The sequence below is a fragment of the Marmota marmota genome, unplaced genomic scaffold (assembly GCF_001458135.2).
Source record: "Marmota marmota marmota unplaced genomic scaffold, marMar, whole genome shotgun sequence".
Classification (NCBI taxonomy): Eukaryota; Metazoa; Chordata; class Mammalia; order Rodentia; family Sciuridae; genus Marmota; species Marmota marmota.
The window spans coordinates 43,943,399-43,968,926 of record NW_025999853.1 but is presented as its reverse complement, the minus strand read 5'-3'; the positions used below and the strand labels follow the sequence as shown (position 1 = coordinate 43,968,926).

At 40.8% G+C, this 25,528-nt stretch overlaps 1 protein-coding gene across 1 annotated transcript in view; it reads right to left on the bottom strand.

The window, feature by feature from the left end:
- Positions 1-25,528, bottom strand: part of Ppm1h (protein phosphatase, Mg2+/Mn2+ dependent 1H) — a 222,834-nt gene that overhangs the window by 6,452 nt on the left and 190,854 nt on the right. Inside the window, exon 9 of the mRNA XM_048808381.1 lies at positions 16,682-16,833. Within this exon, the coding sequence (XP_048664338.1) occupies positions 16,682-16,833 (152 nt within the window). The remainder of the gene's footprint in view (positions 1-16,681; positions 16,834-25,528) is intronic.

Genomic DNA, 25,528 nt, shown 5'->3' with positions numbered 1-25,528 from the left:
TGTGTTGGGCTCGCATTTTGGTTTAGGAATCAATTTTGGGAGCTTAGTTAAAGTAAGCCCAACTGATAATGAATCTGTTCCTTGTACCTTGATTAAATCAGGTTCTGGACCTGAAAAGCTAAGAGCCAGAGTCTGGTAAATCACCAAGAAACTAACCATGTCCCTCTAAGGCTGTTGGAAGCCAGCCGTGGACTTTTATAAGGGACCACCCTGATATTGCCAGTGACCTTTCCCCACACGGAGTGTCTCAGTTGAGTCTTCTGAACTCTGAACTAGAGAATTCCTTCCATTAAGCAATGCTCCATTCCTTCTGTTAAAACGCCTTATCAATTTACAAATGCTCATGTTAAAATGACCTGTTTTTAAGAACAAGGGCTGTAGCAAATGATCCCAGGATTGTGAAGGTTCTAAGTCATAGAGTGTGTGAGAATCAAGTCTTCTTGTGCAGCCCAGGGAGCAGACAGAGGGTAGGTAGCATCACTAAAGAGAGGATATGGTGCCTAATGCAAAATGAATCCCCTTCCTCCTAGAGGATGGGGAGTCGCTGGGTGGGAAAGATACTGTTTTCTGTCTGTATTGAGAAAAGTATTAGCTTTGAGGCAGAAATTTCTCACTTATACTTGAGGGAAGATGCACGCAACCAGTTCATCCTCCAACTGTTCTTCTGAGATTAGGAAATAAACAAAGACATCCAAAGAGGCCTTTGACTGAACACATAACTGTCTCAAAATCCACATGCTGCAACTCCTATACTACATTCAAAAGAGCCTCTCAGATGCTCACCACAGGGTACTCTCCGTTTTATATTAAACTGTTTATGTGAAATACAACCATGCAGGCAAAGGCCAATGCTAAGGTGATGTTTATTATCCTGGTGACTGACCAGGCTCTGGAACTCAGCTGTCCAGAAACCTGGCTGAGTCAATAGTCATCAGAGCCGAACACACCTTAACCCCGCTCATAAGCCTACGTCGAGATGTAGAAAATTATGACAAGCTGTGACAAAAATATGGCTGACAATAAAAGACACTCAAAGAGGTCAAGAAAGCAGACAGGAGGACTCCAGACACAGCTGTCTGAAGCTCTTATGTCTGGAGGCAAAAAGGCCTCCACAGGTCCCTCAGTCCTGGAGAAACCGCTGAGTTCAAAACAAGGTTAGCTGAGGACGTCTGGCTGGCTTTGTTCAAGTCACGAAAGAGCATCATCCACAGTGAAGGCGAGAGACCATGCTGGCATGGCTACTGCTGGTGACTTTTGGTATTTTAAAAATGGTCAAAATTAGCTTTGGTATTTTAAAAAGCAGGCATTAGGTCACCTAGAGAAGCTGGTTACCCGGGAAACTCGTTTCTCTGAGGGCTCCTTATCATTAAGGTCTTATTGTTAAATATGATTATCGCTCATTCCAACATGACTTCCTCAGAGGCTGCTTCTCTCATCACCTTCCATTCTGTCTTCTCTCAGAAGAGAGAAATCGTTTGAGAGAGAAATCCACTCTTGCTTTCTCTGTTTCTTGCTTCCTATTTTCTTCCTCTGTCTCTTATCAGTAGGTCCAAAACCTTTCCCAATCCGTCCTCATAAAAGCTTGCTCCAGAGGCAGCTTCTCAATATTATTTCCAGCACAAATACCACTGACCATTTTCTTTTCTTCTTCTTCTTTTTTTTTTTTTTGATGGTGGCGGGGTTTAACCAGGGATTGCACTCAGGGGCACTCAGCCACTGAGCCACATCCCCAGCCCCATTTTGTATTTTATTTAGAGACAGGGTCTCACTGAGTTGCTAAGTTGCTGAGGCTGGTTTGAACTCATGGCCTCCTGTCTCAGCCTCCCAAAGCTGGGATTACAGATGTGCACCACCGCGCCCAGCCTTCCACTGACCATTTTATTTATCCCGGAGATCTGTTCTTGAATCTTCCTTTCTTTTTTGGATGTTCATGACATGACACAGTCCAAGTTCTCCTCATGAGTCTGTATTTCCCTGGCATGTGGCACAAGTTCTTTTAGATGCTACTTTGTTTCCTTTGTGGGCTTCAATTAAGACTTAGGAAGTACTCCATAAATGTTCAGTTATTTCCACTTCCAAGGTGATTTCCCATCCCTCATCCCAAGTTAACGGTATCTTTTTAAACTTTGCATTATTTTAATTATATTTCATTGGTGGCACATGGCTAATGAAAATAAAATGAAATATTAGAGAGTGAGAGTAATTTGTTTATTGTAAAAACAGGTATAGCTGAACTTACTCTCCCCCTTCACACACACACACACACACACACACTCTTATTTTGTGCTTTCAATATTTGTGTTTCTTTTTTGCAGTGTTGGTGATCAACTCAGGGCCTTACTCACGCTAGGCAAGTACTCTACACATGAGCCACACACCAGCTTCCCTTTGTTCTTGTTAGGTTGATAACTTTTTAAAATACCCTCCTCCTCTAACAGGTTTGGAAGGATTATTTTGGGTGCTGTTAGCGATTGAACCTGCGGCAGTCCGGCTGCAGCAAAATAACCGGGGGGTGACGAGCAACTTGTGTAGATTGATACAGCAGGAGTGGGAGCCGTTTATTATAGGACAGGAGGGGTATATATACATTCCACACAGCTTATCTAATTAACATAAACTAGATACAGCAGTCAACCAATAAGGAATCTCCACACTTAATGGCTCGCTGGCGTTACACAGTGGTCACAAATCACTCCCTCTGCAAAGTGCCAGGCGCCATCTTGACTTGTTTACAGACTCTAACAGAACCCAGGGGTGCTCTAACACTGAACACTAACTACATCTCCAGTTTATTTATTTATTTTTTTTGAGACAAAGTCTTGCTAAGTTGCTGAAGCTGGCCTTGGACATGAGATCTTCTTGCCCAGTCTCCTGAATAGCTCAGATTATAGGTGTGTGCCACTGTGCCCACACACTTTTTTTTTTCCTGTGTATTTCTTCCTTCTGGATTAAATTTCCTTCTATAGAAGTACATTTTTTAGTAATCCTCTTAATAATGGTATGTGACATTATTAAGGCTAGGTTTCATCTAGCCTTTGAACAACAAAAATGGTTATTTTTTGCCTTTTATCTTGAATAAAAATCTTTTTGGTATAGAATTCTAGATTAGCTATTATTTTCCCTTAGCAGTTTTGAAGATGCTTTTCTACTTCTAGTTTCTAGTCTTATTGAGAAGAAATCTGTCTTTTATTATTTTTGTCCTTTATTATTTTATCATTTATTCCTTTATTATTTTATCATTCCTGTTCTAACTGGTAGCATTTCATATTTTTTTTCCCCTGGTATTGGGGACTGAACCCAGAGGGGCTCTATCACTGAGTCACATCCCCAGCCCCTTTTCTTTTTTATGCTAAGACAGTATCTCACCAGACATGGTGGTTCATAATTGTTTAATTCTAGCAACTTGGGAGGCTGAGTCAAGAGGGTGGCAAATTCAAGGCCAGCTGCAGCAATTTAGGCCCTATGCAACTTAGTGCCCCTGGGTTAAATCCCTAGTACAATCAATCAATCAGTCAATCAATCTTTTTTTTTTTTTTTTTTAAATATTTATTTATTTATTTATTTTTCGGTGGACACAACATCTTTGTTTGTATGTGGTGCTGAGGATCGAACCCGGGCCGCACGCATGCCAGGCGAGCGCGCTACCACTTGAGCCACATCCCCAGCCCCAGTCAATCAATCTTGATAGGTTGCCCGGGCTGATTCCAAATTTGGGATCCTCCTGCCTCAGCTTCTCCTGTTTCTGGTATTACAGGCATGTGCCACTACACCCAGCTGTTTTGCTGTTTATGGTATGAAGTTCCACTAAGATTTAACAATGGGGATTCCTTTTTATTTTCTCACGGTTAGAATCCATTTTATTTCTTCAAACAGAAAATATTTAATTCTAAAAAATTCTTAGCCATGAACTTTTTGAATACTGCTTCTGCTCTAACTTTTTATATATTCTCCATAAACTCTAACTAGGCTTTCCCATCTTATCTCCCAGATTTCAACTTCTCTGTCATCTAAGAGCTTCTTCAGTATTTATTGTTCATTCCATTTAGCGAGCTACTTTATTTCAGTGACAGTGTCTCACTATTGTGAATTTCCATTTGGTTCTTTTCCGGGGCAACCTTACAATTCTATTTTCACACATTTAACTCTTTTCTCAATCTGTTTCTGTTACATGCAGGTTTTCCTTGGGGAGTCTTTAACTGGATCCAGTTATTCTTTCTCAGGGTGGGTTTGAAAGTGAGATATAAGCTGCTTTTCAGAGAGCATTTTATTATGTGCTCCAGGTTATCCACAGAAATTTAAAAATCTGCCTTTACCTGGTGTTACAGTTTGGAACTGGAATGTCCCTCAAGGTTCAAGAGTTGAGGATTTAGTCCCGTAGCCACTGGTACTATTAGGAGGTGGTGGAAACTTTAGAAGATGGGGCATTTTTGTAAGAGGTGGGTCACTGAGGAAGTGACCTGGAAGTGTATACCTTGTCCCTAGCCCTTTCCTCTTGCTTTTTCTGCTTCCTGGCCGTCATGAGCTGAGTAGCCTCTTTCCCATCATACTCTACCTCACTTCAGGTACAAAGCAATGGAGTCAACTGACCATGATCTGTAACCTCTGAATCCATGAGCCAAAACAAATCTTTCCTTCTGTAAGTTGTTTTTCTCAGGGATTTTGTCACAGTGATGAAAAGGTGATTAACATACTATGGGCTTTCTACTTTCTATTGCTAGAGCATGTTTATGTTAATGATGATTTTGGCTTAGGATCCACTTGTCACATTAGTAGTATAAGGATTAACTTCACATTTTTTTCTTATGTGGTAGGGCTGCACAGCCATTTCCTCCTTATAAAACTTGAATTTTGTCATGTATCTGCTCTCATCCGGGTACCCTTTAAGTCCTTACTTAAAGGAAGGACTGATCCAACCTGAGGGAGAGCCTATGGAGAATCCCTAGGATCTCTTGGTCATGCACCATTCCCAGTAGTTGAGATTCCTTCACATGACTTTTCTTTGCCAGGCTTCATTAGTGTATGTGATATTCCTCCCTGTCCAACAGTTGTCTTACTGGACAATTGAAGGGGAATGATTAGACACTGCATTTGATAGGTGAACAGTGCAATAGAGCTCTAGAACCAGCTTGCTGACATGTTGTTCATGCTATAGGAGAGCCAGCATTGGAATGAAAGCAACTGGGTCAGATGAAGTCATCTGTAGGAAGCTTTCCTTATAAACTGGTAGCTCAGAACAACCCCAGGAACCCAGTTCTTAGGAGGCTATTTGCTCCAGTCTCCATACTGGAGGCTAGTGGACATCTTAGAGTTCATTAGCATCTACATTCATGAGTCACACTGCCCCAGGCATGAAATCATTTGAAGGCTGCTTATCATCAAGACTGGTGCAAAAAGAAACTGGAAGCTGGTCACACTGGCGCACGCCTGTGATCCTGGTGGCGTGGGAGGCTGAGGTGAGAGGATCCCAAGTTCAAAGCCAGCCTCAGCAAAAATGAGGCACTAAGCAACTCAGTGAGACTCTGTCTCTAGATAAAATACAAAATAGGGCTGGGGATGTGACTTGCCCCTGCATTCAATCCCCAGTATCAAAAAAAAAAAAAAAAAAAAAAAAAAAGGAAAAGAAACTGAAGGGAAAGAACTGCATCTTCTTCCTTCCATTTCTACCTCAAATTTCTACCTTACAAACGCTGCCTAGGTTGGTAATGATAAAAACAAAAAACAAAACAAAACAAAACCCTGCTTACTGTGTCAGTAAAACAGGACTCTATTGATTTTGGTACTGAGGCTGAATACAAGGGCATATATGTGCCATAGACAGAGAGATGTAGGGAGAAAATTTGAGTTAAAACATAAAACACATGCATAAAACATGCAGGGGAGCAGTAAAGAACAGGGTGCAGCTGAAGGCAGGGAACAGGAACTGGATCCTGTTATATACCAACTGGAACCATAAGGCAGGGTGAGGAGGAGCCTGGTGTTTCTGGAAGCTGGATGTGGAACAGCCTTAGGGCGTTAGGGAATGCCTTATTCAGGACTGCCTGGTCAGGCTGTATTAAGGAACTGTTGGAGTGGTTTGAAGTGCCCACTCTCTCCTGAGGAAGATTCTCCCCAGGAGACAAGTTTTGAATGTTGAGTACATTTTTCTTCTCTGGCTGAAGCTTTCAATATTGATCAGCAAAGCTCTGCTGAGAGAAATGGCTGCTGGGGAAGGATCTGACTTGGCAAACTTCACAGGGCTGTGCTCTGAAGGGGAAGGGAGCTGAAAAAGGACAGCAGGGGCTGAAAAGGAAAACAAAAAGGGAAGAGGGACTGAAGAACCACGGGAAGGCCAAAAGCTCTTTTCACAATCACCTACTTGAAAGTCCGGGCAGGAGGAGGCCCATAAATCCTCGATTCTCTCTCTTGTCCTTGCCATTTCTGTGACAGTTCTTGATTCTTTCACCTCTTTAGTGGCACATAAAAAAGGGCTCAGGGTGTGGGTGTGGATTGCCTAGATTCCAACCCTGGCTTTCTCACCACCCGCACGAGTGGCTCTGGAAAGACTCGTTAGCCTATTAGAGGCCCTCTTTTCTTAATTGTAAGTCTGGAATAATAATTGTGCAGACCGAGAAGGTTCCTGTGAGGACCAAATGAGATTTTTCCATAAAGCATTCAGCACCACCACGGTGCTGGCACATGGTCAGAGGTCAATAAATGTTAGCTATCATTTTCCTCATTAGACATAAAATGCCTTTCTCCTCCTCATGAGATTTTTGCCTTAAGTCATCTACCTCTCAGAGAGTCTGGTTCTTACCCATCTGAATCACCACTGAAGTGTCAAAAATAAGTCAATTTCAGGCTTTAGGCTCTAACCATGCTTACAGTCTTTCATAGTGCTAGCTGGGTGGGAACTTTTATTTGCCATTTGGATGGTATGGACAGGGTCTTATAAGAGGGAGGAACTGGGGAATTAATGGGTTCCAAATATTTGCATATAAAAGGCAGCCTCCATCTGCTGATACCCCTCAGTAATACCATGTGATGGGAACAGGAGGAGGAATCCTCTTTGCATTCTGAGCAGGCCTGAGATTTAAGAGGTGGAAGGCTCCCCCCACAGCTTTGGAACGTTGGCCCTGATCTATGGTGACTGGGTGGTGGAGAGTGGGGGCTGGCTTGGAAGTGGCCTTTGTTGTGCTTGGAAAGTGGCAAATAGACTGGTAGGAGGGACACATCTAGGTTCACCAATGGGAGCCAGGGCCATACCCTGGCAACCAAGCTCTGAAGCAGTTGAAGGCGGTGAAGCTGCTCACACCAGCTTCTGTCCCCAGCCTAGGGTACAGGGACTCTACCCTGAAACACTGGAACAAGGATAGGCTGGAGACAGCTCCCCACCCCTGAGGGAAGGGGGACAGGCTTTGCCCACCTCTCTGCATCTTGGCACTGTCTCTCTGGCTTTTTTAGATGGTGAGTGTATTTTAGTTCAAATTCCAAACAGTAATATTTCAACACAAAGGAACATAACACACCATCGCCTCCTCAGTTCCTCCTGGCAAGCTCTTTGAAATGCCCTGATGTGGCCACACTGCTAAGTGGCCACATAGCTCTGCTCCACCAGCCACACAAACAGCACTGGGGATAGAAAACTGGGCCTGTCTGTGCTGTGCAGAGGCTGCTGCAGCCAGGATCTCCGGCTGACTTCCAAATTCCCACGGATCTGAATATGCTAAACAGTGCACAAGAAACAAAAATGCAGATTTTATCTAGTCTTCAAACACCAGATCAAACACTCAACGAATTTGTTCTGAAAACCTGTAAATGACATAGTAGGGGGCAGGGTGGGGGGGGAGGAACGCTTCCTTTTTGCATTTGAGGCATGGTTATTGAATACCATATGGTGCTGCTAAGAAATTAGTTCAGCTAACTCATGGAAAGATTAAAAAAAAAAAAAGGACCTTTGTGTCTTTGCCAAAATAAATTTTATTTTATCAGAGTAAGAAAAACTAGCATTTAATACCTATATTAAACTAGCATTTAATGCCTGTTATCAGCGTTGGTGGGTGTTTTACCATTAACCTTCCATGGATTAACCCCTTCCTTCTCAAGTCTCACAACTAACCAGAGCGTGGCAGTGAAGGAGGATAGTGGAAGCAAGATCTGGCCCCTGAGAAGACTTCTTTCATTGGAGGGAATGGGATTATGGTGCACTGGTACTTGCAGACTGAATACTTCATTAAAAGATCCTGGTAGGGCGGGGGTGGGGGAGTGCAGCTCAGTGGTAGCGTGTGTGCTCAGCATGTGCAAGGTCCTGGGTTCAATCCCCAACGTACATGTGTGTGCGCACACATGCACACACCCTGAGTATATATCAGGAGAATAAAAGGTTGCTAGGTCCAAGACATAAAAACTAAGTTTGCTGCAAACAGGTTTAAGGAAATAAAGGATGGGCAAAGTTTTGCTTGGGCATTTGGAACATGAATCTATACCATGATTTCATGTTTGGTTAACTGTTCTCAGGCTTCAATTTCTCTTGACTTTGTCCACACCCTCTCCCTTTGGTAATATTAACAATTTATTCCTTTCTGACAAAATATTAAGCATCTTTTTTGAGTGTTTACATACTTGCCTCCATTCTGACGATTTCCCTCAGGAGACCCCACCAACTAAATCTCTGGGACTAAACCTCTGTTTAGTCCCGACAGAGGGGATAGTCAATTGTAGATTGTTTTGCCTTAGGAAACCCCTTCCAGGTCTTTCTCTGAGTACCTTCTCCAAATCTTGTAGAATCTTTAGGTCTCAAAAGAGAATCTTACTGGAATTATGGGAAACCAGAGTCCTGCATAGCCAACCCCCATGACCTCCAACAACCCTACTCTCGAATGCACTGTGATGTGTTTCCTGTGAACAGTTTATTTCATGACCCCACAGAGGAGTCAAAAGAGCTGCCAGCTCTGCTACACTTCAGGGCAAACTCCAATAAAAAGAAAAGAAAGACAAAAACCCACTGCATTCATATTCTGGCTCATCTACAAAGCTGCCTTTAAATTTTTTAGTTTCTTTGTCAAGACAGTTCAAAAGGAGCAAAAGGGCTTAACAAGATGCACTAGGGTCAAGAGGATCACAGAGCCATTTGTCCCCATCCCTGCCTGAGAGGAAGGTGTGAGGCGAGAGCTGGGCAAACACCTCTTTATGCCATCAGTCTTTTCTCTCACAAGCCTTCGGGTGAGGGTGGTGGTGGTGGTGGTGCTATTTTAAATACCTTATTGGGAAGGGTGTCATTAGGGAAATACAAAAAGAAAAACCCTGCACACAATATAAACAAATGCCCAACAATCAAGAAACTCCAGATTCCTGTCTGTCAGCGGTAGACATGTGCCTTGCCTCTTTCTGTTTCCTTTCTAGACAAAACTGGGAAAACCTGGTAAAACTCAAAGTACAACAGGCCCACGCAAAACCTCAAATGCAAAAACATTTTGTTCAAAACCTCAAATGCAGAAACATTTTGCTGTTCTTCCTTGCTTTGTTCCCTTCCCTCCAGCCCTGGGGACTGTATCTTTCCTTTCTCATCTTGTATCAAACAATAGGCTGGCATCCTTTGGTCAGCCCCCCAAGCTTGGACCCAGCCACTCCACTGCCCCATGATTCCAAGGGCAAACCTGGGGTCCTGGGCTGTATTTACAGCAAAATGAACTCCCAGCCAAAGAAGGGCTGGTAGAGGCTTTGCAATTACAGTTGACCTTTTCTCATCTCAGAAACTGACTTGGGCTAAAACCCATTAGGGTGAATTCCACTCATATTTCCATTTTGTGAGACAAGATTAGAACAGCTCCCAGCTGGGAGGGCACCCAGCTTTTGGGATTGAGTGCCGTGTCCTTGGAACTCCCAAGGAGACATGCTCAGCCTGGGGCATGAATGTGATGTCCTCCAGCCAAATTACACTCAGATATGTGCAAAGATGCCACACGCATGAAAGAGAACACCATTTGACACGATTCCTGAGTTTGAAACAAATTAAGTTGCTTTGATGTCCCAATACATCTAAAGTTACTAAGGAGCACACAGGGGTGGGGGATGGTCCTCATGCTGATTTTCACCATCAGATTGTACAGAACATTTCCTGATTATGGGCCATAATGAACAAATTATACAAATTTCATATCGTTTCCACAGACTTTCTTTCTTAAAAAAATTTTTCATTCATTAATCTTGTGAATGCATAAAGCTTGGCATGATATGGCCGGGACTGACCCCACAGCCTGTCTGCTGACACTCCACCTCATGTCAGCCCAGTGAGCCATAATGACCGCTGGCTTCCTTGAATGTGCCATGCTTGCCCTCCCCAACTCCACCCAACCCCTACACTGCCTGCTCATGCTTCTTTAATTCTTCAGGTTTAAGTTTAGACATCCCTTGGGCTATAATAAGCTCCTCTCTTGAATCATCATAAAGTGACTTTCTGAGCTTCTGTAACCCCCTCTAGACTTCAAACTCCAAGAGGGCAGAGATGAAGTCTATTTATTTCACAGATTCTTTCCCAGTGTCTAGCAGGCCTTGGATCATAGAACAGGTCCTTAGCATTATTTCTCAAACGAATGAATCCAAATGGGAGTTATTTGTCAAAGAAGAAAACCTCAACCCCTATGTCCTGTCTCAAGAGCTCAAAAATTATCCATACTTTTCCTGATCTTTAGCCTGAGGGTCTCTCTCTTACCAATGACCTGGCCTTCAACTTTTCCTTTCACTCATTCATCTTATTGATAGAGGATTCTTTGTCAGGTTAGGGTTTGCTGTCTTCCCTGAAAGGCAAACTGAAGAATATTTTTTATTTCTGTCCTGTTTGTTCAGAGAAAAGGCCGGCAAACTCTGCGTCTGTAGGCAGCAGTTCTCTCTGACCCCAGGAGCCTGCTCTGACCTGGCACGCATGCTGCCCATAGGTAACCATTCCTTGGCAGGCAGATTGGTTGCCATGGAGAGAGACGGGCTGGCAGGCAAGACCAGGCCAGCTTAGAGAAATTTTAAAAAGTGTCAAGCATCTTTTAACTCATAACCGGCAGCTGGCCTTGCAAAGCTTTATAAAAATAATCATAGTAGAGAAAATCGACATGAGAATGTTGCTAGCAAGTAGGACACATAACACAGAATAAAAAGTTGGAGGGAGAAAAATACATTCAAATTCAAACAAAAGAATCTTTAATTAAAAGTAACAGTAATTCTTCTACACCTGAGCAAAATTATACCAAATAATTCTGGGAGGAGACAGATTGTTTAGTTTCACATTTTTCCTGAAAAAATTTTTTTGTGTGTGAAACATGAAACGTATGATAAAAAAAAAAATGAAAAAACAAAACACTTCTATGTGGGCTTGGTGGCACTTGTCTATAATCCCAGTGGCTCGGGAGGCTGAGGCAGGAGGATCACGAGTTCAAAGCCTCATCAAAAGCAAGACACTAAGCAACTCAGTGAGACCTTCTCTCTAAATAAAATATAAAATAGAGCTGGGGATGTGGCTCAGTGGTTGAGTGCCCCTGCGTTCAATCCCTGCTACCCAAAACAAAAACAAAAACAAACAAACAAACAAAAAACACTTCTTTTAGTGCTACTGTAGATCAGGCACTTCACTTTTATATCTATCTACAAGGCTGGCACAGTTGGAGCTCCATTTCACACTAGAGGAACCAGAGGCACAGAGGAGTTAAGAAATTTTCTCAAGGTCATCAAGTCTAGAAGAAAGAGCCAAAACCTGAACTTGAGAAGTCCAATGGCAGATTCCATGCTCCTAACCACTAGACTACACTGCCTTTCATATTTTACTATATAACATTTGCAGTTGAAAAGTAACAGGAATTATGTACATGCTATCTAGGCTAAAGGAACAGAATGTTGCCGGCAAATATCTTGGTGGTCCAGTGAGTGGCCCCTATTCAAGCACATATCCCCTAAGTCCTTACCTTTCCTCCCAAGTTAATTAGTATCCTAAGTTCTGGGTTAATTCCCCCATCCAAGTACTAAGCAGGCCTGACCTTGCTCAGTTTCTGAGATTGGATGAAAATGCATGTACTCAGGATGGTATGGCTACAATTTGGGTTAATTCTCTTGTTTTTTTGTTATGGTTTTAATATCTATATCTCTAAATGATATATCAGTAGTTTTTGCTTCATGTAAATGGAATTATATTCCCATCATCTCTGTTTTGTTTACTCAACTCAACATCACATGTTTGAGATTCTTCCTAGTTAAGGAGTACAGAGCTTTGGTTTATTCCTATTTGGGGATGTACAGTATTCTGTTTTTATTTTACCCATCCTATGACTGGACATGCAAATTACTCCTGGTTTTGGTAATTAAAAATGATTCTCTGGGCATCTTTTTGCATGACTGATGATGTCACAGTTGCTCCAGGGAAGTGGGTTCTCAAATTTTAGCAGCATCAGGTTCACCTGGATGGTTGGCTAACACAAAAATTGTTGGTCCTACCAGTGGAATTTTGATTTGACTGTTGTGGAGCAGGGCTTGAATGTTTGCCTTTCTAATTAGTTCTCAGGTGTTGCTGGTGCCACACCTGAGGACTCTACCTTTAGATCCACCACTGCAAAAACAGACCCAGGGGTGCACGCTCCACTTTACCAGGTATGCCAAGGTAAATGACTTCATTAGAGCTATTTCTCAAAATAGAAAGTGCTGTGTCCTTGGAACTCCCATTGACAGTTGTTCCACCTCTTTGCTAACTCTTACAATTAGATGATCAATCAGACTTCAAAGTGTTGTCAATCTGGTGAGAAAACACTTCTCAATGTGTTTTTATACTTCTCTGATTATTAAGGTCGAGTATTTTGCTGTATATTCATTGGTCACTGTTCCTTTTTTGTGCAATGTCTGGCTGGTTCCTGATCATTTTTCTGATTTTTTTTTTTTTTTTTTTTTTTTTTCTGATTTCTTATAAATCTATAANTTTTTTTTTTTTTTTTTTTTGTGTGTGTGTTCTCTTTATTGCTCGATGAGAGCCCTTTATATAAAATGGATAACAGTCCCTCTTCAGTTAGTTATATAAGTTTCAAATACCTTCTCCCAGTTCATGAATTGTCATTTTACTGTCTTTATCTTCTGGAGAATTAAATTTTGTAATTTTGACATAAACTTATCAATCTTCTTAAAACAACTGTGCTTTCTACATTTTGTTTAAGAAACCCTTCCCTATCGCAAGGACCTAAGATTATCTCCTATGCTGTTTTCTAAAAATTGTATTTATTTTGGCCTTTCACATTCAAGTCTTACTTTACCTGGATTTGATTTTGGTTTATTTTATGAGATAAGAGCCAATTTTTATTATTTCCACTGCCTTAATTACTTTGGCTTTATCTTAGTATCTAGTAGGGAAAGAACTATAGAGCCCTAAAGAAATGTTACAAACATTCATGGCATCTTGTCCTTCAACACAGTACTTAGAATCAGCTTGTTAAGTTCAATGAAAACACCACTGAAGGCTGGGGATATAGGTCAGTTGGTAGAGTGCTTGCCTTGAATGCACAAGGCCCTGGGTTCAATCCCCAGCATCACAAAAACAAAAAAAAAAAAACAACTCCATGGATATTTTGGTTATAATTGCACTGATTCTATAGTTTAATTTAGAATAAAGTTATCTTTATAATGTTCTTATTAAAGAATATGTATATGTTCATAATTACATCTTCTATTTTAATTGCTGCTGCATCTGAGTTATTACTCTTTTGTATTCCTAATACTGTTTATTTGTCCCCCCCCTTTTTGATTAATCTTTCAGAAAATTTATCCACTTTATTAATTTTTATTGCTTTTTAATTGCTTTCTTGGCATTGTGATAAAACATACATAAAATAAAATTTAGCATATTGACCATTTTAAAGTTTATATTTAAAGTGCACATTTCGGTGGCATTAAGTTCACTCATCATTGTGTAACTATTACCACCCTCTGTCTCCAAGTGTTCTTTCTTCTTTCCTAGCTGAAACTCATTACCCATCAGGCTCCAACTCCCCATTCTTCCCTCCCTACAACCACTGGCAAGCATCATCTCTATTTTCCATCCCTACAGAGTTGATTACTGTAGGTCAAATTCATGTAAGTGGAATCATACAATACTGGTTCTTTTGTGATTACCTTACTTCACTTATGTGAGTGTGAAGTGGCATCTCACTGTGGTTTTGACTTGTATTAGCCTAATATGTTGTTTCAAAGGATGAAATTTTGGCTTTATAATTTATTTTTATTATACATTTATTCTCTCACTGGTCTTAATTTTTTCCTTCCATTATTTTCCTGATATTTATACTTCTTACATTAGGTGCTATTATTGAATTAAGGACCACAGACTTAACATTTTAAATTAACACAGATGTTGACTCATGGCCCGCACAAAGGAAAAGTACACATAGTCTGCAGGTAGACAGCTCCATACTTTGGCTCTGTCCACAGAAGTTATAAGAATTCCTTTGTACATGTTTATGTGAAAAATATAGGAAGAACTCACCAAATAACATAAGTCAGCCCTCAAAGTCTTACTCCAAGAAACAACTTTCTCTGTGATTAAGGGCCTCTTCCTGTGGTCAGGGACCCCATGACACCAGGGGAGCTTGGATAAAGTTCCCTCAGGATGTGGAAAGAAGGGAGTCACTTAAAGGCAGGTCAGCGATGAGTAGTCTTCCATCTGTGCTTAGCTCATTAAATTAGAAAAAAAGAAGGCTTGGGGCTGGGGTTGTGGCTCAGTGGTAGAGTGCTGGCCTAGCATGGGTGAGGCCTTGGGTTAGATCCTCAGAACCACATATAAATAAAAGGTACTGTGTGCAACTACAACTAAAATAAATGAATAAATATTTAAAAAAAAAGAAAAAAAAGAAGGTTCAAAATTCAATCTTTAAATTGTTGTTATGTAGTATTATTATTCAGGTGCAAGTAATTTCCAATTTTCAGTATGACTTCCTCTCTTGATTAATCAGTTGTTCAGAAGCTTGGCTTTTATTCCATGTGGGTTTCTCTTCTTCTACTAGTTTAGGAGTTGGACGTTCTAGTATTTTAGTTGTTTCCTTAGCTATTTAAACTTGTTTTCTCAAAGTGTAAAGTTAAGTATCTTTCACCTCTTCACAAATAGAAGAACCATAGCATCCCAAAGTTGATTACTATTCCTCTTTGTTAATTTATTTACTATTTTGTTCACTAAATGTGTCTGATTTTTAACTCCACACATCAGACATTCTTATTATTTTATACAGTAAATATATATTTAAATACATCTGTACATTTACGAACTTTTTAGCTTAATAATCTCTCTTCTCAGGTCTCCCACCTTGGATGATTTCCTTTTTTCATGTGAGTATGTCCTTTAGAATTTTCTTCAGAGGAGACTGGTTGGCAGTAAAATTTCTCAGTTTTTGTGTGACCTGAAAAATTTCTTACTTCATCCTCTTTATTGATAGTTTTATTACATATGAAAAACTTTCAGGATGACAGTTTTTTTTTTTTTTTTTAGCCAATTGAAGATACAATTCTATTGTCTTTTAGCTCCTATTGTTGCTTTTGAAAAGTTGTCCGTCAGTCTAAATGATAGCTCTGTGTATCTGTTTGTCTTTCCAGCTGCTTTGAATATCTTAGGTGAAGTCAAGTTTTTTAGTTTCACTAAGAAGTATCTATTTACAATTTTCTTCTTTTTTTTTTTCTTCTGGCTGAGATTTATTGGGATTTTTGAATCTTAGGGTTAGCACTGGGAACTTTTCCTTCAGACTTTCCATAGTATTTCCATTTGGAATTTATTTAGAGCATCTTACATCATCCTCCTAATCTCTTAGTCTCATTTCACATTTTCTCTTCTCTTTGTCCCACTGAGCCATATTTTGGGCTATTATTCAGATGCATTTTCTAGTTCACCAACATTCTCTTTAACTGTCTCTAATCTCTAATCTGTTTAATTCACTGAATTATTGATTCCTATTTTTATATTTTCATCTCTAGAAGTTTAATTTCTTTATTTAAAAAATGTGCTTTGTTGTTTTGTAGTCTCTTATCCTTGTTCATATTTTTTATGCCTTTTAAAAGATTTCTGAGTCATGTTAAAAAATTTATATTTTTGATAAACCCAGTAAGGAAATATTTACAGGTCCAATTCTACTGTTTCTGTTGTTATTGTTGGCTTTTCATCATGTTGACTTGTTTCTTTGTGTTCCAGTTAAAGCTGCCTTTCTCCAGGGGTGAGTTCTATTTATTTGTGAGAGCCTTCTAGGGTTAAGGTATTAACATTGTCACTATACTTCAAAGAAAAATCTACTTTAATCTTTTTCTCCCTTCTCAATGTTTCTCAAAAACAAAACAAACAAGCAAACAACAACAACAACAAAAACCAAACAATTATCCAGTGGATGAAAATCCATACTGGAAAGGATCTGTTACCACCCACATCAGCAGGATCTAATACTGGAAGATATAAAGTAAGAATGTGAAAAAGATATGCTATTAAAATTTCTCAACAAATTAAATTCTTTGCCACTTGTATCTTGGGTCAACTTAAGGAGGACTTTCACTTGGCCAAGAAAGTACCTCTATAGGTGTGTTCAGTTCTGAATCATCCATGTCAGCCTCTATTATAAATCATGCATGATGAAACTGCATGTTGCTGTTTGTTTCAGTCATGTCATGCAAGACTGTGTAGGGAACAACCCCATAGTCATAGAAAGGCACAAACCTGTGAGGGTCATCTGGATCACAGTTAGGAAGAAACTGAGTGATTGCTTCTGCCACTTCTTCATTTGATAAAACATCCCACAATCCATCAGTGGCCAAGATCAGCACATCATCTGCTCCATGCTCATATTTAGAGAGATCGTAGACTCTTACCTGAAAAGAACAGGAGCATGCCTTTTATGGTCTGTAACAAACTGACTTCTTATTCCTCTTCCCTTTTCCTACCTAGCTTAGTGGTTTCCAGGTATGCATTGTAAATTACTTGATTATACAGCAAGCTTTGTGGCCGAGGGTATATTCCTTTGAAGATTTGCCATACAAACATATAGGCCCAATACACAACTGTGAAAGAGCCTAAGAGGTGGGCTTAATAATTAGATTAGAATAATTAGATGAAAATGTAATGCCTGAGGTGGAGTTAGAATGATGACCAAGTAGGCATGGTGTGAGCCAGAAGATCAGTAAGGACCTTGCTTCCTGCTCTTCCTTTGCATATTCACTTAGCAAACATTTATTAAGGGCCCACCCTGGGGCTGGGGATATAGCTCAGTTGGTAGAGTGCTTGCCTCACATGCACAAGGCCCTGGGTTCAATTCCTAGGAAAACAAAAACAAAAAAAAACTATTCTTTTAGGACTAAAGGGACATACTTCATCTAAGGCACTCATGCAAAATCCTTGCCTTACTTGTTCTGAGGTTCAAGGGACCAGATTCCTCTATGTAAGAATGGGGCTCACACTACATTCAGATTTAATGAGTTCCAATCTATGATAAGTGACAAAGGAATCCGCTCAGTCCAAATCTTCAAAGTGTGCCTTTGTCTAGAGAAACTTTAAGTCTTTCCTTACCTCCAGCACCTTGAATGACTTGGATATGTCAACATTTACCTAAGCTCTTCAAAACGAATAGAGCAGCCCTGGCAAAACTAAAAAGAATAAAAATCAAGCCTTATTTGAGTTAGGTGACAACTCCATGTTCCACTCTATTTGGGCAGGGTTGGGGATGTGTAGGGAGGAGTGGGGAGGAGTTTGGGGTTTTATTGCTATTCCTGCCTAATTTGGTAGAATCAGCCCCTGCCTATACCACTTCATCAACTGACGACTAAAATAGTCAATTTAGGCTGGGTGCCCTGGTGCATGCCTGTAATCCCAGCAACTCTGGAGGCTGAGGCAGGAGGATCCAAAGTTCTAGGCCAGTCTCAGCAACTTAGTGAGACCCTGTCTCAAAATAAAAAAGTAAAAAGGGTTGGGGATGCAGCTTAGTGGAAAAATGCCCATGACTTCAATCCCAGTACAAAAAAAAACAAAAGCAGGTCAATATAATCAATCTCCTTTACCCCCTCACTTCTCTGTCATATTTTCTAAAAGTGAGACTGAATAAAAGCTATAGTTCAGGGGATGAGGGACAAAATAGAGGGTGGTGGAGCCTTGTTAACTTCCCATGTGTCCATCACATAGTCAGCATTTTGTCACCTCATATCTAGAGACAAAAGAATTCTAAGAAGCTTACCAGCTGTTTGAATGCAAGTCTTTGACAGCCAAGCCTCCTATGTTTTTGTAAGGTTTGCCTGGGCCAGTGATACCCAGTGGGGTGCTGGTCCTTTGGGTTAGCATTCTATCCCCAGCTGCAGAAAACAACAAAAATGGCTACCCCTGAACCTTGGTAAATGAGCTCAAATGAAAAGCAGTTACCAGGTGCCAGGCCTCTGTGGCCTGCATATTAGATGGTAACAATTAGCTAATAGCCCAGAATATCAACCACACCCAGGGGAAGCGCACTCAGGGGCATATTGCACTGGCTTCTAACATCATCTCCTCAAAAGGCATGCTCACTCAAGGTTATAGAAACTTAAGCTTCTAGCAGACTGGAAAGTCCCTAAATGCCAGAATTTTATCCTCTAATTTTCACCCCTTTTGCTTTATCTCTGCGGTTGCCCAGTGTGTGAGAGCAGGGTTTCTCAAATGTTATTGCACACAGCAATGACGGGGGATCTTGTTAACATGCAGACTCTACTTCAGGTCTGGGCAGGGGCTTGAGAGTCTCTTGTTTTCCCAGGTGATACCAAAGGTGCAGGTCCATGGACCACACTGTGAGGAACAAGGTCATAGAGAAGCCCTCTGGGTCAGGTTTGTCAACAAGGAAATCAAGGGCCCTGCAAGCTCTGTAACACCACACACACTGTTCCCTAGAGTAGAAAGGACAGCAAATGTCATTGTGTTGTCACTTCCAGTATGCAATAACTTTGCATACTAGACACTGCTAGCTTCATAGCTTCATATCTACAACAAATTTCTGTGATAATTTGAGCTCCGATGAAAAGAACACATAAAGTAATGAAAGATGAGGATGTCAGACAGCCCAATCTTTTGCTTGCAATTAAACAGAAGATTCCAATTAATGTCCAGCTCCTTCTAACAGAGATGTTTCCAAATCTAAAGATGTTCACTGGATTTCAGAATCTTTCCAGTGAAGAGGGTTCCAAAACCTTTTTGAAATGCTTCCTGCTGACTCAACAACTTTGACAGGTTGAGTTTTCAAGCTAAAGTTGTCTTGCCTAACACACCCATGAAAATCTGGCCAAAAGAACAGGGTGAATTCATACATACAAACAGGCTACAAAATGCTACTCTTCAATTCCATCAGTAAATGGAACCCTTCCCTACTTCTATTCACATTTCCACTCACAGCTCACTAATGCAGTTTCATTAGCTAACATGAAAGTCCCTTTCAATACCATTCTCCACGTAATTTTTATGTCAATAATAAAAAGCTAGTAGCAACCCTATTCCCCTAGGCACCCCTCAATTAACATCCTTTTAGGTTTTTACTGCTACCCTTTGTTTCCTGCCCTTTAGCCAATTTCCAAAGGACTTTGCCAACTTTCCACTTACAACTCGGGTCTTATACATTAACCTACGATGCAGAACATTTTGTGAAAATGCTTTCAGAAAAATTGGATTGCCATGCAAGTCACCCTGCTGCATGCTCATCCTCCCCAGAATCGAGGGCTTCAAAGGATTCCAGAGGCCTCTGGAGCTCTGACTTTCCCTCCCTGAAGCTATTGTTGGCTTTCCTCAATTGAACCACACTCACCTCCCCAAAGTTCCCCGGCTCAATTTCTGAAATAGCTTCTCAATGTTCTTGGAAGCCTCACATCAAACTAATGGGCTCTGAGGCTCCCTGGGTCTTAGACATCTGGAAGAGAGTCTCAGCAGTCTCAAGGGAGAGAGGTGCCTACAGAACTACCTTTGTCTGAAGGGGGCTGGAGAACATGGTCAGGGCTTCCAATGGTTCCTTCCCTGGTTCCCATCTGGATGGGAGCCAAAGACCATGGAACTCCCTGGGTCTTGTGGCTTCTTAGAGCAACATAAAGATATTCCTTGACTTATGACGGGGTTATGTCCTGAAAGTCCCATTGTTAAATTAAAAATATTGTAAGTTGCATCTAATACAACTAAATTACTGAACATTATAGCTCAGAACACAGTATAGTGTAGAATACTGGCAGATGCCCCTTAGGACTGTGCACTGTGGCTTGATGCTGCGACCCAGCATTGCGGGGCAGTATCACACTACATATTGATAACCTGGGAAAAGATCAAAATTCAAAATATGGTTTCTACTGAAAATGTATCGCTTTTATACCATTTTTTGATTTATAAAATGGAAAAAATTGTAAGATGAGGACCATGTGTAATCTGAGCAACTAAGATGGGGTCTGTTTGATCCCTCTAGCTTCATTATTTGTCTAGAGAGCATCTGTTATGTGCCAAGCACTGGGAAAAATAGTGAACAAAAGTGACAAAGTTTCTCAAGTTCTAATCTTAGTAGATAAGGTGACACAAATCACAATAGCAAAGAATGACAGGTGCTCTGAAGCAATAAGGCAAGGTAAGGAGAGCAACAGAGTCAGTTTAGAAGATGTGGTCATGGGGGGGCCTCTCAATGATGCTACCATTTTGAACAAGTGAGGTGATTTTTGATGGGTCCCTTCCTGCATCTTCTGTTCCTGTTACTCCTCTTGATTAAAGAGTATGTAGATAGAGTGTGAAACTATTGGTAAACAAGTGGGGCTGAAAGGAATGGATACTACCCTTTATTGTGACAGAAATCCTAGGGAAGACCAAAGAACAGCCATTGTTCTCTCCCCTAATCCTTTGCAGACACAGTATAGTACTTCAAGTCTCCTAATGCAGTATTTACCTATATGTATACATCTGGGTTTACCTGTCTGTCTCCTCTCCAAGATTAGTTATTCTGAAATTTTCATGTATTTAAGAATCATATTGAGTGCTATTTAACCAATCCACGGGCTCCATCTTTATAAATTCTAATCATTTAGATCTGGGCTGGGGTCCAGGTGTCAAAACAAATAAAAATCCCAAATAATACCTATGAAAGTGGTGGGGGTATCTCATCTTGAAAATCACCGTAATAAGCAATTAACTTCTCTAGGGCATGGTCTGCCTTGTCCTATTTGTTTCTGTGCCTAGAACAGAGCCTAATGCTTGGTAACAACTCAGTAATCAAAAGAAGCATTTCCCTTGCAGGACATTTAACCCTGTCTAGTAAATAATGAACACCAAGGGAGGTGGTCATCTTATCTTCCACCCAAGATTCAGCTTCTAGAAACCAGAGATTCCATTAGGCATTTTTTTTTCCTGTGGGCCTAGAAGTATCTTTTACAGTGTTGGCCACAATAGCACTTCAGGAAATACTTGCTGAGACAAAGAATAAATAGGAGCAGAAAAAAAAAAATTAAACCATGAGATCCATTCAGAAAATCATGGTGACCCAACAGTTTTTGCTGGATAACTCCGCGATACTCCTCAAGAATAATCAAAAAGGACTGTGCTGACATGTAACAGGAGTACAACTTTCCTTTTGCTGCCCTTTCCTCGGTAAAGCTACCAACAAACAAATAAACAAGGAAAAAAAAAGTCAAGGTCAAGGAGCAGGAATGAGTCTGGGAGCACAAAAGACCCTTGGCTAATGTGCCCTGAATGAGTCAAGTGTAGTTTTCTCACTGGGCTCTCGGCTTCTCAGCACTTAGAGATGTCCTAATGTCATCACTGGCTCCTATTTTAGCAGAAGCTGGTGACAAGCTACTCTTTAATCCAGTCCCTCCCTTAGCCCTCAGCTGCAGGCTGCTGTTTCAGCATTTGTCTGATATGCACCCCTGTCTTTGTCCTATTACTGATGATATTTTGGTGGCATGTTAAGAGAGCTCATAGGACTGTAAGCTGATGCGGGTGTCTTGAAGCCACATTTTAAAAAAAGAATCCATCCATTCTTCCATTTGCCAAATCTCTGCTACTTCTCTGGGATGCCCTTGCAGCTTTTACCTCTTTATGAGCTCAGCAGATTCTTCAAGCCTATTTTCCCTTTTAAGCATTCCATGTAGGATGCAGAGCTCCTGGGGTTCAGGGTTGGCTTTGTGGAAGAGAAAGAGCAAGAAAAAAGACCTTGCTTCAGGTCTCTGTGTCTAGCCAGCTCTGTGACTTCAGACAAGTCACATGAGAAAATTGAGAGCTAAAGAAAATAAGTGGCTTGTCCGAAGTCACAAAATTTTCTCATCTTAGAAATCATTTTTTTAAAATTGAAAAAAAAAACAAGGAAAACGAATAATGTAACATCCCCTCTAACTTCCTCACAAAGCTATTATGAAGGCCAGAGAAGATCACACAGAAGGGAACTGCAAATCCTAATGTATTACTTGTTATTCTTTATGATCTCATAGCAATAACTCCGAGTATAACCTAGTTGGTGGAAGGAAAGGAATAAGACTGGGCTCAGGCAACCTGGGGTTCAATTCCAAAAAAATCTCATTTAGAATAACAGTGGTTAGGGCTCTCAACAGTGTACCTGGCAGAAAAGCCAAAGGTGATTTATAAGGTAAAGGCTGCCAGTAGGTGGTAGGAGATAAAGAGTATGAAGTCTTGTCCTCTCTACTCCAAGGGACAACTAAAAGCTCAGCCCACAGAAGTTCAAATATATCACTTATACCAGAAGAAAAAACTCTAACATATTTCCTCACCGTTTGATAAACTAGGCAGATTGTTTCAGGATTCTGGCAGGTCACCAAGGTTGGACCCATGTTCTCTGTAGTGCTTCTTTGTATATTATATGAGGTCATGAAACTAACACTGAATCTGGTGGCAGAATTCCGTTCGAGACCTACCTCTGTCTCCTTTAATAGTCAGGTAAACCAACTTTGTTCATTCACAATTTCAAAGCGTCGGGACCACCTGGCTAGGTGGACCGAATGACGAGGAGTACCAACTCCTCAGAGGGAGATTGCTGGGGTGAGGAGTTGGACATCATATGCCTTCCTTGGGAGGGAACTGTATCTGGAGACGTGAGACAGATGCATGTCAAGCTTTTCCTAGTTTGGTTTAGTTATAGAACTGGATTTCTTCTGGGCAGTGGTGAGGGATGAGGCTTGACCTCCCAAATCTCCTTTTGTGAAATGAAAGGTTAGGATTAGGTGGCCACTGGACAAGCGTGTGGCTCTAACATTCTCCGACTCTGTCATCATAGGATGAGTTAGACCTTGGTGTGACTGGCCCCATGACTTCAGAGCATTGGCTGCAAATGAATCAAGTAGCATTTAAATATTACAAATATGCTGGCTGCTCATACTACCCAGAAAGACTTAGTTGTTTTGGCTGCGGGTATAATTTTATACTAGAAATATACCACAGATATTCTTGAGGGTTTTTTTTTTCTTTTTGGTGTCTACAGACAAAATAAACATTTGACTTTGGATTGTGGGTACAATCTAATAGTTCAAAAAGTTTCTAAATGAGCTAAAATATTAGGCAGCAGAGAAGACAGCCTGAAGTTATATCAGATGCTTGGCTATATAACACAAGGCTTCCATTTTCTCCACATGAAGCCTGGTAATTCATGACTTCATAAGGCAAGCTATAGGAAGGAACTAGGCTTACCTGCTGGGATGTTCCCAGATACGAGCCTTCCCCTGGGTTTCTGCTGGCTTGCTCACCTCCAAGTGAAAGGCTCACTGAACACTTTAGTAAACAAGCAGGCTTGAATCTAGCTCAATAATCATTTGAAGAGCAAGCCCATTGGAATGAGTTCAGTGAAATGCTCATTTATGGTGATAAGGGACAGAAGAAATCCCAGCCTGTGAGTGCAGTGTGGATGAATTGAGTTATCATAGTCCTTCAGGAGGGAGGAGAGGCACAGAGTGACCACAGAGCCCCTTACCTGCAATGCTTTTGACTTGTGCTTGCTAACAGTGCCTGTATCTTTTGAATATCTAAAATTTCCTGGTTGAAACCAGGCATGCTGGTGCATATCTGTAATTCTAGAGACTCAGGAGGCTGAGGCAGGAGGATTACAAGTTTAAGGCCAGTCTCAGCAATTTAGCAAGGTCTTAAGCAACTTAGTGAGACTCTTTTTCAAAATATAAAAGGGCTAGGGATGTGGCTAAGTGGTAAAGCACCCCTGGGTTCAATCTCTAGTACCAAAAAAAAAAAAAAAAAGTCATGGTTGGGGCATAGGTACTATGGTCACCTACGGTATGACTGCTATTCTTGATTCCCCCTGGCTACTGCTTCCGGTGACTTGGACTGAAAGAATCACCTCTGTTACTACTTCACAAGGCTCTTTTTACCATGGTGGGTTTTCAGAGATTTTAGGTCAACAACCAGCTAGGCATGTTGCCTGAGAAGAGAAGATGCCACCAAACTGGTAAACTGTGGCACACTTGTTGTACAGCAGGTTGAGCCTTCTGATTGCAGTTATTCTGGCAGCAAGAAGTCAGGTCACAGCAGACTTATGTTGGATCAGAGATGAGTGGTTTGCCTCCCTAGCCTTCCAGCCTGGCCTCGTGTGTTGTAAGAATAAATCACAGTTCAGGACTAGAGTATGGAGGACTCTCAAGCTCATTTTAGGATTATGAAACAAGTTCCTGAAGCACAGTACAAAATGGCATAGCACAGCATTTCTCAGAGCAATCTTTGGGTCACCAGCTTCAGTATTATCTAAAAATGTGGAAATTCCCAGGGCTTGCCCCAGACCTATTGATTCAGATTTTCAGGAAGTGGATTCCAGGGATTTGCATTTTTTTAAAACTAACTTCTCTAACTATTCTTACATGCATTAATGAAATAATAATGCAAAAAAAGGTACTGCATGTTTTACTGAAATTTCCAAATGAAATTATTATTTTTTTTGGTAATGGGTCAGAGGCTAACAATCTCTAATGACAGCAAAAATTTGACACAAACTTCCAGGTTGGCTCTTATTGTGAGGTCATAAATAAGTTGCTAAACAAGTTTGAATTTTTTTTTTTTTTTTTTTTAGTGTGTTTTAAGAGTAAATAAAATAAACCTCAAATTTTGGTTTTATTAAAAAAGCTGGTTGGCAAACCTCAAGTCATTGGCTAAACAACTCCGTAAATGACACGCAGATGCATACAAGTGATTTTTTTTTACTGTTGAGCTTGACAGAGAAAGAAACCAGCAGCACAAATCATGAAGTTTCTTACAGGTAAGGTTAGAGTGTACCAGAATCATAGAGAGTAGTTTCTGTACAGTCTTTAAAAACAAACAAAACAAAACAAAAAAAAAAACACCATTTTATCTTTACATGGTGCTGAAGATCAAACCCAGTGCCTTATGCATGCTAGGCAAGTGCTCTACCTCTGAGCTACAACCCCAGCCCTTCTGTATACCCTTAACATGTGATCAATACCTGACATTCAAAATAATGGTGATGGTGGGAAGGGGGACACTTGGCCCCCACAGTCACATCACCCCAGCTGAGGACTCAGAAGTATGAGATATTGCAGATATACAGGACTAATGAGGAAATTAAGAAAA